The sequence below is a fragment of the Gallinula chloropus genome (assembly GCF_964237585.1).
Source record: "Gallinula chloropus genome assembly, chromosome: 6".
In the NCBI taxonomy this organism is placed as follows: Eukaryota; Metazoa; Chordata; class Aves; order Gruiformes; family Rallidae; genus Gallinula; species Gallinula chloropus.
Window position 1 is genome coordinate 4,169,444 of NC_140091.1, and position 13,333 is coordinate 4,182,776.

The following is a 13,333-nucleotide window of genomic DNA, read 5'->3' on the forward strand; positions in this document are numbered from 1 at the left end:
AATTTAAAATTATACACAGATAGAAAATTTACCATTTACAATTTCTTATCTGAAAATGAATGGAAATTACTCTGATTTTCAGATTCATTTGCTGTGCGTGGCACGATAGCATAAAATAAGGAAGTCACTAAGTGGCATATGCTGGGATTGCCTGCCAAGCTTTTACACAAGTCTTTTATATCTGGATAGGATTCACAGGAAGCTTGTACAGGAAGGCCTTTTCCTTCCTTATTTTTGAAAAGCTTTGTTGGATGGAAATTATGCCAGTGAGTAAAAGAGGGGAAGGGGAAAAAAAACTACCATCCTGGTGGTTTTGGTGTCAGTCCATGCAAAACTGAAAGTCACATCCAGATAACATTAATGCAACCTGTTGTAAAATAAACTAGTAAGAAGCAAGCCTATTGAGAGCAAAAGAAATTTAATAGTTTGTGATTTAAAAGTCTCAGAAAGAAACTAATACTGGTACCAAACCAAAACAATATGCAAATCTGAGATGCAACCTGCTACCATTAAGCTAATTTTGCCAATATTTCTAGCAAGCATGCCATGGCTATGTCTAGTCTCTGGTAGGTTTGCTCTCAATTCTGTTGCAAGTTCTGGCTGCTGCAGATAAAATTTAAATAGAGATATTTTATTGAATTAAACATGAAAGTACTAATATAGCTTGATCTACAATATCTCTTCTTTCATTTTTGATGTCATGTTGATCCCATTTTCATGATGTTACATTAACTTTGAGTTGAAACTAAGCTTTCTCAATTTCTTATGACACAAGGGAAAAAGAAAGTTGAATCTCTAGCTCACATCTTTACTTGTAGCTAATTCACCATGTAAGTACCTGTTAAAAAAATCACTATTCTTTCCTTAATCTGGGTCTTCTAAAATCCCTGGTGAGTATATTACTATCATGCTATACATATTAGGCCAAAGGGCTCGCTTCACTTGGAACTAAACAGCGGAAAATATGCCTACAGGTAGAGTAGAATAGGTCTAGATGCCTCTTCAGCATCTTCCATACCACCTGGCAGGAGCCCCAGAAGTCTCAGAGAACACAAATTAACCCTGAAAGTCTTGTTAACCCAGAATGGCAATTTGGCCAAGAGGGGAAAAACCCCCACCAAAACCAAACCTTAAAAGCTTCCTCAAATACTGAATGCTTCTACTGCACAGCAAAGGAGATCAAAGTTGTAAATGAGTGGATTAATGATAGAGGAATAATGGTGGAAGAGGAGACTCAAAAAGGCACAAGGTACTAATATTCAAAGGAAGAGGAAAGTAGAACAGGGGACAACGGAAGACATCAAAAGCATTAGAAATAATGACTGAAGAGTATGCAGCTCTTATAAAGACTGTTGGTGGAGGTGTGCAATTCTCTCCAGATGGAGATCAGAACCAAGCATTCAGAGTATGAAAGGCATTATTATTAAAAAAAAAAGGATGCTGGTATAATGAGTCAAGCTTGTGCATTGTCCATAGAGTAGCTATGGCACAGGTAACAACCATATGTATTAATCTGCTGGGAGAAAAAGGCATTCCTAGGGGAAATAAAATCCATGCTGCTGTGTTTTCATTGCTGCTGTGACCAAAGCTAGTTTTTAAAAAAATAAAGGCTTTTTATGCAGCAAACATTTCTCTGCTCACAGTGCAGCAGATTACAGGAGTAAGGAATAAAAGAATTAGTTCCAGGAATGGGAATAGAGAAGTCTGAAATGAAAGCTCCAGTTCAGAGGAGACTGCACATGATTTGCAAAGCGATGGAAACTGAGGGGGCAGCTAGGTCATGCCTTTCCCCTGCTGCATGAATCACTCTTTGAATGGAAATTTGAGTAGGAAGACATAATGGCTTGGGAACAAAGAGAGCTGCTGGAATATCACAGGTGCAGCTGAACAGAGAAGGATGTTTTGGGATATGCCAAGGAAAGCAAACACCATGAATCTGGAGGAGTTGTCAGGACTTTGTGATTTAGGGAGCTATCCAAATCAACAGGGGTATTTCTCACAGAGTCAAACAGACAGAAGAATAGCTGAGGGCCTGATTTCAGTGTTCCAATTAATCAATTCCTTGACACTAAAGCATAAATCAGAATTCAGAAAGAGATAGAACGCGCTAATGTCCTCCTAAAGTTTCTGAGAGTCAAATTTACACTCCACTGAGGCACCTCTCAATAGTAAGATGTAGAAAAATATACTTTGCTGAACTGGAACCAATGGGAGGAGCAGGAATACAGATCCCGACATAATAAGAAGACACACACATTCTGGGGAACAAAAACAGTCAGTCAGAGCCAGGAGATTCAAACAGAAGACAGGGGAAGCTGTCGGAACTGGAAAGAGGAAATAACATGTGAAAGAATCAGCTTTATATGCCTCAGAAAACCCTCTAGCAATGAGAAATACTGTGAAACTGAACAAAAGGTACTCATCAGGGTACAGACTTGTGAACAGATTAAAATACTAATGAGGTAGATACAGTTATGTGCTTATGATTTTCTAGTGTTGCTACACTAGTAAAGTTAAGCTTCATGTTGATGTACAACAAAGAAACTGGATGCAAGTGAAAATCCAAGATGATTTAACTAGTTGACCAGCATGGAGTATAAGTGAATGATGCTAAAGGTAATTTAAAAAAAGCCTCCCATATCATTTTGCAGAACAAGTATGGAAAAAATAGCAGTTAAAAAAAAAATGTATGTATGTGGTTACAAGCAAGCCCCTTGAGTAATAACTAAATAGTAAGACAAGCAGAATTTAAATGAAAGTTATATTTTATTCCTTTAATATGATAAAACCAAAATCAACTTCATAATTCTCTAAACATAAAATTCTAGACAAAGAAAAAGTAATCAAGACAAGCTAAACCAGCACGGCCAGGCAATGTTTCTTAATCCTTGAGTTGCCTTCCCTTTCCACACTACAGTGAACATGCTTTTGAAAAACTGAGAAGCAAAGAAATAATGTAGGAATTACAGTCACTCAGGGGTCACGCATCAGTTTGCACTGCTAATTATTAGCAGCCTTCTGTAAACCTATGGCAATCAGAAAAACCCAACGGGCTCACAATGATAAGGCCACTTTCCCAGGCTCAGAGAGCAGGGAATACAGGAACCAATTTCAAGGTAAACAGACAGAGAAACAAGAAAAAAGAGAGACAAGAAACAAGAAAAAAACCCTATAATATTAAGAAAATAAAATTTAAAAAAGAAAAAAGCTCATGGAGGCCTGAAATGACAGCTGTGGAGGCCACAGATGCAGGGAATCTTCTCCATTGTATTAGTCTGTTAAGAAGACCAATTAGACTTGGCCAGGCCCAACTGTTTTGGTTGCCCTCTAACAGGTTTAAAGAAGGAATTAACTGACCACCTCTTCACTACTATCTGGTCTCCCACTCGCAAGACTACAGTATTAGTAGTACTAGAAATACTACTAGAAATGGTAGTTACTAGAAATTCAAGCTTGCCTTTATTAACTCACAAGACATGCTACATTTTTTACAGAGTACTTATATTTTTCTTTGTTAACCAGAATAAAAAAAAATAAATATTGGTACTGCTCTCCACACTGAAGTGCAAGGTTTTATATTTTTTCAAGTTCAGAAGGAAAGCAGCTGTGGAACTATAATAAATTGATTTTAAGATTCTTTTGACATGATAAATAAAATTTTATGTATTTTACTGTAAATGGGTTCCTCAGACAGACCAAAATTTCAAAATGTGTGTGCACAGCCTTCATTAGCAAAACATTGTTTAGGTAAATGTCTGTACCAAGTGTAATGCTTGACATCTAACTGTAATAACTTAATAAATAATAGCAATTAAAACTGGTTTGTGATGTGTCAAAACATTTCCCTTCAAAGTCACATTAGTCTCTAGCCATATCTGCAGCATTTTAGAATCAGTAAGAACAAAATTCCACTTGTGTACTGGTGTAAATTCAGAATAGTTTTTCACAATTTACATCTGCGAAGCAAATTTGGCCAGAAAGCTTCTGTGGGAGAGGTAGTGGCACTACTGTATCCACATGCTGGGAGTAATGCTGTCAGTAAGGTCAGCCTGATGAGTACAGGGGGTGTAAGGAGGATCTTAGTTTCCAGTAAGATCCTTGTATCACCTATTTTGAGATTTCACTGACAGGAGTGTATATTCTTGACTCAAAACTAGAAGGGCTTGCTTGGTTTAAAATGGAAAAAAAATAATAATCTGCCCATTTTGGAGAAAAAACCTGTCCCTCTCTGCATTTGCTTTTGTTGATCACTGAAGCAGCCTCAGCATTTAGTAACTTAACACTCCTGCATTTTAGGCTAATGACAGGAGGGATAGCATTTTGCCATAACTGCTTTCTATTAGTGTTGGTCTGAAAAGACACAGTCAAACTTCAAAAATTCTAAGATAAAAATCATGACACAGATACAACTTCAAGGCAATTAATTGGAAAATGGTATCCACTCATTAGTAAAATCAGTGTTAGTGTCTAGGTTTAGTCAATAGATTAACAGGCGAATTAGTTCTTAAATTTCAATTAAGCTTGTGACAGTAAAGACTTCTGCAGAACAGAATTTCTGTATAGAAATAATTAGTAATATTCGTTGTTTAGGCATAAAAGCTGTAGCATTTCTTTTTTTTACTTTGCATTATGAAAGTTACAGTAACTAAATAAATGTTTCCTTACACTACCACTAACAGTTTTTGTTTGTTGCAAACCAATTTTTAAAATATTTTTTATTGTGAAACAAGAACACTGCTTTTCCTTAAAAGAAAGGGGTTTTTCCTTCTACCTCCACGAAGTAGCTTCTCAGAAAACTACCTGGCAAATCCATGAAGAACTTTGGAAAAAACCCTTAAATCTAATTGTTTGAAAACCTCTATGGCAAAAAAATTATTTCTAAGTTGTTTCCTAAGACTTCACTAATACATGCATGGTAAATTGAAAACCAATCCTAATCCCAGTTCTGTGTGTTAAACCTCACTTCTACAGTTCAATGCGGACAGCCTGCTCCAGCAGCATTTCCAGCCATCGGTGGCACTTGGCAGATGTCTGTTACACATTCACCCCAGGCTGGGAACTTTATAAAGTGCATGTAAATCTTTGGAAAAAAGAACATTTTACACTGCATGGGTGCTATGCTTAGCAGCGTTTATATTTGAGGAAACAGTGCTGTAGTGTTGGGATAACATTGTTCCTTCTTTCGGAAATAGAATAAAATACCTGAGTTATTATACCAGCTGTTGCATTATTACGTAGCATTTTGGAAGCATCATGAATAGCTGACAAAGTTGGGAAGCTGTGCTGTCTGTGAGACACCTCTTTCCAGCACAGGGGGTGGCACAGGACCCTGCAGGGGTGGTTATGCCCTGCTGAAGCATGAGTTGCAGAGAGGATAAGATGGGATCCCAGCGTGCTAGTCTGAGATGCAGAATGTGAGACTGGCCAGATCAGCTTTCCCCTCCCGCCAGCGGGCCCCTGCTCAGGCCCCTGATGATATATACCCATGTTGTGTGAGAGCCAGTGCCACTCAGAGACGGACAGCGCTACCCTAGTGAACACCTCACATTTAAATACCAGCCAGGGTAGAGATTTCTCAGCACCAGGAAGGCCCCCAGCCTAGTCTCTACAGAAATACGACTTAACACAAACAAAGCTCCACTTTCAACTTCCCTAATTTACTGCAGTTAATCTTTAGGCAAAACTACATTACGTTTTGTCTCTCTTGCAGACATTCTGACTCGTCAGCTTCTCTTCCAGTGTTATAATAAGTCAAGTACACTCTAATCATCATCATGAACACTTACTGCTGTTCCTCAATCTAGCTACACCTAAATATAGTTCAACCTCAACCAGCAAGGCCATACTTAGGATTCTGGTTATCGAAAACAAAGCTTTATTCCTAAGCCGTGTTTATTAATGAGAATGCTTTGATTACCCAGATATATTTCTCCATTCCTCATGATGCTTAGATAGTGAAGTTGGCTTTATTATCTCTTACAGATGAGTTACTCCACAGCAAGATATGTTCCCAATAAACAGTTGGCATTACTGCAAACAATTGTCTTCTATGAAATTAAAGTACACATTGGGAAACACAAAAATATCCTGGTGAGTGAAACCGTGTTGTTAATGTTTGGCTTTCCATCAGTTTTATCAAGAAAATACCCTAGAGAACATGAGCAGTTAGTGGGGGTCGTTCGGTTGCTTCAGTCTGAGCAGAAGACAGTCGGCACAGCGGCGGGCTGAGGGTGGGAGAGCCTCGGTGGAGAAATGGTGACCTCTACAGGTACCTCACACCCCCGGCCACGTCACCTCCCAGGTTCACTCAACGTGCGCACGGTGTTGTCTGGGGTTGGCTTTCATCGTTGAGAAATTAAATAGAGAAAATTAAATGTGTATTTGGTGATGACATAGCAACGTAAAATAAGCCAGAAAACACAGGCACGTGTTAATTTAAGAAATAAGTGTTCGTCTTTGAGAAGTCAGAAAACAATACTTCAAAGGACAAAAACTTCAAAGCACTCTGCAACTTCAAAGCACTGCACCAATATTAATAAACACGTAGGACATGTCTGTGAGGTAGAAAGAAATTTCCTTTTTAAATGCTTGTGTAAACAGGGCACAGAAATTAAGTGATTTGCCCAAGGACACGAGTTAGTAGCAAAAACAGATTGCACGTCAGAAGTAACTGGCTCAAGCCTCCATTCTCAGACCAGCTACACCAAGGTTAAAACAGTGAGCAAACGCTCCCTACGTGGACACTTACTCAGCGAGGCTAAAACAAAGATCTTGCCTATCAACAGCATCACCTGTCCGTTTTAATACCTGCTTGGAACTCTACCAGCTTGTTTTCAGCTGATACTTTCCCACAATGTCAGTGCCATGCACAGATGTATATACAACATATGTATCTATCTGAATTAAGGTAATCTAGACACACACAGAGCCTTCCTTCTGCATTTCACAATGGTATCAGAGCTCAAGTGGTCACATGAGGATTTTCAGTATTTTTACATGATGCCAAGCGACTCACTACAGGCTTCTTGACAACATACTGAAACAAAACACAAACAGGACATCTACAGTGTGAAGTTCCTCTGGTGACACTACCTGCACTAGTACCAACCAGCATTTTTTACTACCTCCTCACAGAGTAAAACATCAAATCCCTCAATGCATATAAGCGCATTTGCTATATACCCCTTCTATATACCTATACTGCTGAACAGAGACACTTCAGTGCAGACAAAGAAGACAGAAGCAAACTCCATTATTTCTTTTCAAAATAACCTAGAAAGGAACAGTTATTTAATATGTGGAGGTAAAGAAGCCAGCAGAAAAATAAAGCAGCCTGTGAAATATCTAGGAAGACAAAAATAAATTAAAATCCACTTATGCCCCTCAGACAACAAAAAAAAATGTAAAAGATGACAAAGAAAGCCAAAGATTTGCACCTTCCTCTCTACAACTTAGTTATTTTCTTTGTTCTTCACTAATAATAAATTTTGCCATTCTTATTTTTAATAAAGAGGTTCCCTGGGATCCCATGAATCTGTGGTCTCATGCACTTTCCCTTCTCTAAAATATTTATATGTCAAATAAATAGTTAATAGTTTTAACAGATACAAACAAAAAGCATGCTTTGAACAGCCAATTCTGAACCTCTTCTCAGCTGCTTGGGTTTTTAAACTTCTTGTTGGCGCAAAGGCTTAAAAGAGGTTAAAATACTAATCAAAATAATTGTTTTGAAAAAAATATTTTCTAAAATGAATCCATACAAGAAGTTTCCAAAATTGTATTGTCAAATGCAATTCTTAAGACAGAATGTCCTCATAAGTCATATAATGAAGACATTTTTTTAAATGTATAATTATATTTTGAAAACTGTGATTTGAATGTAGTAACAAGTAATTTGCTGCATATTATTTTCCCAAAACAAAGTCCCACAGTGGCTCGGAAAGAGATGCTGCCTGCATATATTGTTCAAATATTCCTCCTCAAGGCCAGTTGGGAGTACTGCACCCTTTCATTTGGAGTGTTTACTAGCACAAGTTCTGTACTCAGACACTAGGAAGTTACTGCCATGCTAATACACTCTGAAGGAATATCAGTTCAAAATATCATCGTGCTGTCTGTATTAGTGACACTGCTCCACACTCAACGTGACATTTTCCATTGCGAGAACTCAAAACTCTCCTGTGAAGGCAACCAAGTATTGCTATCTCTGTTTTGCACGGGAACAATAATAATGATGCCATAAAGATCCCATTTCACCAAACTTTAAGACTACTACTTTACTCTTGACAGGGATAGATCTTCGGTATTTGTTAAGTCAAATCTGAAGACTAAATAATTTGCAGATCACAAACTGAGTCATTAGCAGACTTGGGAACACAATTCAGACCTCCCGACTCCTCACAATAAACTATAGTTTTCCATGTTATGTGTTAACAATCATTAACTAAATGACAAAGGTTTTGCTATTCTTGGTGTAGTGCCCTTTGCATTTCAGAGGAATTATTGGGCCCTTAAATTGGCTGTCAAATTTGCTGACTCAGTAACTGGCCAGCTTTCAAAATATATATTAAAAGTCTTGCTTTTCCCGGCTATTTCTTCAATAAATCTTTTCTTTTAATAGAATAAGCTTTATAAAACTAAAGTCAACAAAAAAAATTAAAAATCTTATCAGTCACATTGTACAAGCTATTAAAGAAAATACATGCATCGGCAGCAGAACCCAACAGAAAGGGCACTGAACTAAGGAACAGATGGCAAAATTTCCCACTTGATTAAATAAGGTCAAACTTTCAGCTTTTCAGCACATTTTACTTCTAACTCTTACAGAAATCCATAACCTCAATTTCTCTCTCAACTGGTTTCAAAATGTGCAGATGATCATTATTTTATTTCCTTCTCCATAAGGAATTTTAACACCAATAAGTTAAATTAATTACAGCTAGATTCAAAGGTCCTACACCCATACTGATGATCATTCATATTCACAGATTTGAAGCTCTATTTAATTATAATTTAGTTTTTTGCATACTGAATCACATGCCTTGATCCACCTCATATAAAAATACTAAGTTCCAGACTGACTCCAGGTTACAGCAGGAACAACAAGCTAAATAGCCTTTAAGTTAAACATACCTCATAGACTGAAGTTGTAACTCATATTAGAAAGGCTGGATCACTTTTTATAACTAGCTGCTTATACAGTTTATTTTTATCTAGGTCTTTATGTTTTTATTTCATTACATTATAAGGCTTTCACCTACTGGCAATATATACTCTTTCATTTAAGATCATACAAGGCATGTAATCATGGCAACAGTAACTATGCTGTGGATTTTCTTTTGTCATGTTTAATAGACTGGTCATTTAGGCACCTTCGAAATACAGCTTGGCCAGAGGAACTCGATAAACAAATACCTTCCAGTCAAGGATCAGATTCACAAAAGCATTTTTTTTCTTTCTAATTATGCATCAAAAATCTGGAAGAAGTCTTCCAAGTGGAATATCTTTGCATATCACAGATTCTTATTTTGTTACTAAACTTCACTTGTTGCTAAGGAAGAAGAGAGCAGATCAAAGGACTTCTAACAACTAGAAAACCAAAGGTGAGGGAGTTTCGATTTCTTTCTCATTCTTTAAAGATTTATCACTGAACAGCGATTGTTGGTTCACGGTTCTATGAAAAGAATGTGAGAAATGTGATCCTGCTTTGCTGTTTCATATTTAACTTCAAACATCAAACAGTTCCATTCACTTTTTGATTAGCACCACGATCATGCATTCAACTTGCCTGTTTACAAATCCATATGCAATTGAAGTCCTAAGAACTAAAAAAGAAGAGCTAGTAGAAGGCATTAATGACCCAGACCATCTTCTGAACTGTCTGATAGACAATGGTATTTTTACCCCAGAAAAAAAGATGGTCATGAGTTTCTACAGGACCCGAACAGAAAAGAACTCTCGAGTATTAGACACACTAATTTCTCAAGGTGAACGAGCCTGCAGGCTCTTTTTTTATCCATGTTTAAAGCAAGTGGAGCCAAAACTTTACAGCAAGATGAGAAAATACGTCAGTGAAGTAAATGAAAGCATTGGAGATGCTAGAAGACAATTGGTGGGATATTTAATCGAAAAAGACAAAGTTTGGTTTGAAAATAGAGATGAGTGGCACCAGGAAAAAAAAGACAGCCCTAGAAGAAAAAAGCAAGAAAGGGCTATTAAGAAGAAAGGAAAAAATCTTAAATCTTCAAGGGCAGCAAAACCTAGAAAAGATCATGCTGATGTTGGTATCTTTGATGCAGTCACTAAAGGCTGTCTTTCTGTGTTAGAGAAAACACTGAAAGATAACGATATCAATGCGCTAAACTCTTCACATGAAACACTTCTGCATGTTGCAGCTGCCAGTGGACATCTACATATAATGGAGTATTTGATCAGCAAAGGTGCAAAGACAGACGCGAAGGACAAGAGAGGGAGAACACCACTGCACTGGGCTGCTGAGAAAGGCCATGGTGATGCAGTGGAAGTGCTTCTCCAACGTGGTGCTTATTTGTACAGTTTGGACAGGGAAGGCAAGACACCACTTCATTTGGCTGCACAGAGTAACCACAGTCACATACTGAAGATGCTCTTGAAAGAAGAGGCAAGAAGCTACAGGAACCAGCACAACTTCTTGCACATGGCAGCTCTGAAAGATGAGAGCAGTCTGGCAAAAAAGCTTTTACAGGCTGGTGCCTCCACTGATGGAGAGGATGAAAGAGGACAGACTGCTCTCAGTTACGCTGTTTCTCAGGGGGCTGAAAATACTGCAAAAGTACTGCTAGAAGCCGGAGCCAGTGTTGATTCCAACCTGGCCCTAAGGGCTTTCAACAGCAACCACCCATCCATCTTCAAAATACTACTAGAATATTCTAAAGATTTGTCAACTGACATTAAGGAGTCAGCTCTTTTTAGAGCTGTACAGAAAAATCTGCACGGTATTGTAGCAGCTTTAATTGACAGAGGTACAGATATAAATGCCTACAATGACATGCAGTACACTCCTTTGCTCCTGGCGTGTGAAGGAGGCAAAGCTGAATCAGCAGAAGTTCTAATCAACAAGGGAGCAAACTTCAGAACAAAGACTCCTGCTTCAGACACGGCTTTGCACTTGGCAGTTCAAGCTGGGGCTGCTTCCATTGCAAACCTGCTCCTGCGCAAAGGGCTGGAAATTAACCTTATGAACCAAGCCAACGAAACCCCACTCCACGTTGCTGCACTCCATAATAAAGAAGCATTAGTTGGCCTTTTAATTAACGCTGGCGCCAAAATTAATGCTGTCACTAAAGAGTTTGCTACTCCCCTGCATATTGCAAGTCAAAGAGGTAACACTAATGTTGCCCAACAGCTGCTGCACCACAACGCTGATGTTAATGCTAAGGATAAGGACTCAAAATCACCTTTACATTTTGCTGCTGAAAGGGGAGACAAAACCCTGGTAGAGATGCTTCTGAATGCCAGCGCTGACCCCAATGCACAAGACAAACAGAAAAAGACTCCCCTGCATGCTGCGGCTGCGAGAGGACACCTCAGTATTGTGAAAGCTCTGTTAGCTAAAAAGGGAAGATTCGGAGCTAAAGACATGGATGGATGTACTCCCATGCACTATGCAGCCATCAAAGGAGACACAGAGATCATAAAAAGCCTTCTGACAGCAGGGAAAAATAAAAATATTGATGACAGAAACATCTGGAGGAAGACTGCACTGCATATTGCAGCGGAACATGGACACAGTGACTTGATAAATCTATTGCTGAGCTCTGGGGCTGCCATTAATGCCTTAGACAGCAGCAAGGATACTCCACTGCACTGTGCGTGCAAGGCCGGTCATTTCAGTGCTGCAAATTCCCTGCTTAACTGGTCACAAGGGGAAAAAGCGAATTTGCTAGCTGCTAACAGTCTCAAAAAGACCCCACTGCAAGTAGCAGAATTTAACAAAACAGAAAACCACGCTCAAATTGTAAGACTTTTGAAAAAGAAACTGTTAATAGCAAAATGAAGATATAAAGCAAAAACTTCCACATTTAAAAGCCTATTTTCTTTTAATGTATTTTGGATAGTGCTGCAGCCCAGTACGATTGAGAATTATGTTAGAGCAGGCAGTCAAAGGTGGCCAAGGAAAAAAAGATCTTAAAGACACTGTCAATTAGCTTTTTGCTTCTCTTACAAATTTCATACTTTGAACCTATTAAAAAATGCAGTCTTAAACACATTATGCATCACCTCCTCTGATATAAGTAAGACCTTTTTTAAAAAAAAATAAAAAGAAAATATTTGTTCATACATCTGTGAATTTAACCCTGGATGGATAGCTTAGTTAAGCATTGCTTGGTAAAATCAGAGTTTTTAAAAAGACTAAGGAGACATCTGTATCCTCAAGGATATAAAGCACAGATATGTTGGAGTAGACAACCCTAGTTTTGTTTAGCTTAGGCAGCCCTTTGCAGCGCTGCCGAAAGAGACTGATCTACCCTCCCTTTCGGTCCAGCCACACACACCTGCTCTGGGTTGTATGTGCGAGCTGATCCAACTTACTCCACAGCTACAACTGAACAAAGGGGAGAAGCAGGGTGGCAAACAGCTGAACAGCATTGGCTCTCCTGGGGTTAACGCAGTATTAGTGTGGTTTATGCTTTTTACAGTACTGTTCTTTGAGCTAACTGGAAATCAGAAGGCATCTTCCTGCACATTTACTAGTGTGTGGTTGCTGCACTCCAGATTTAATAGACCTGCTCCCCAAGCTAATAAATCCTATCAAGAGGCTTGGTATAAACCAAACTGTGCCCTAAACTTTACTAATGCTGTGATGTTGTTTTCAGGACACTACTATGTGCTCTATGGTCATTCAGCATTAGGCTGGACCCTCTTTAGACACTTGTATATTACACCTTATGACATTGCACTGACAGACCCTGAGTCTATTAACGATTTTTCTTCCTGTCTTTCATCAAATTATTTGCTCAGATTTTGCAGATTTAAGGAGAGGTTGTGAAAACAGTCATACCTGACATTTATTCATGTAATTTTCAAATTAATCCCAGCACAAACATGAAATGTTCAGAATAAAAAGGTTGCAACAGTTTATTGGTTCAGAAGATTTATACTGTTATCTCTTAACACACAAATACTTCCTTGAGTCGGCGGGAGGTTCTCTGCGGTCACTTTCTGCACCAAGATAACCAGCCCTCACGGCTCTTGACGCTTCCCTCTCGTGAAGTGCAACGCGGATTCAAGAACGCTTGGGAACACGCCCGTGACTTTTACGGCCCTGGCACAATACAACCCGCGCAACACCCTG

The 13,333-nt window shown here is 38.7% G+C and overlaps 1 protein-coding gene across 1 annotated transcript; it reads left to right on the forward strand.

Moving 5' to 3' along the window:
- Positions 1-9,772: 9,772 nt before the first annotated feature.
- On the forward strand, positions 9,773-12,034 carry LOC311193315 (CARD- and ANK-domain containing inflammasome adapter protein-like; the record flags this gene model as incomplete). Its single annotated transcript, XM_084266102.1, has 1 exon — positions 9,773-12,034. The coding sequence occupies one exon, from the start codon at positions 9,773-9,775 to the stop codon at positions 12,032-12,034; it is 2,262 nt and encodes a 753-aa protein (XP_084122228.1).
- Positions 12,035-13,333: the final 1,299 nt, after the last annotated feature.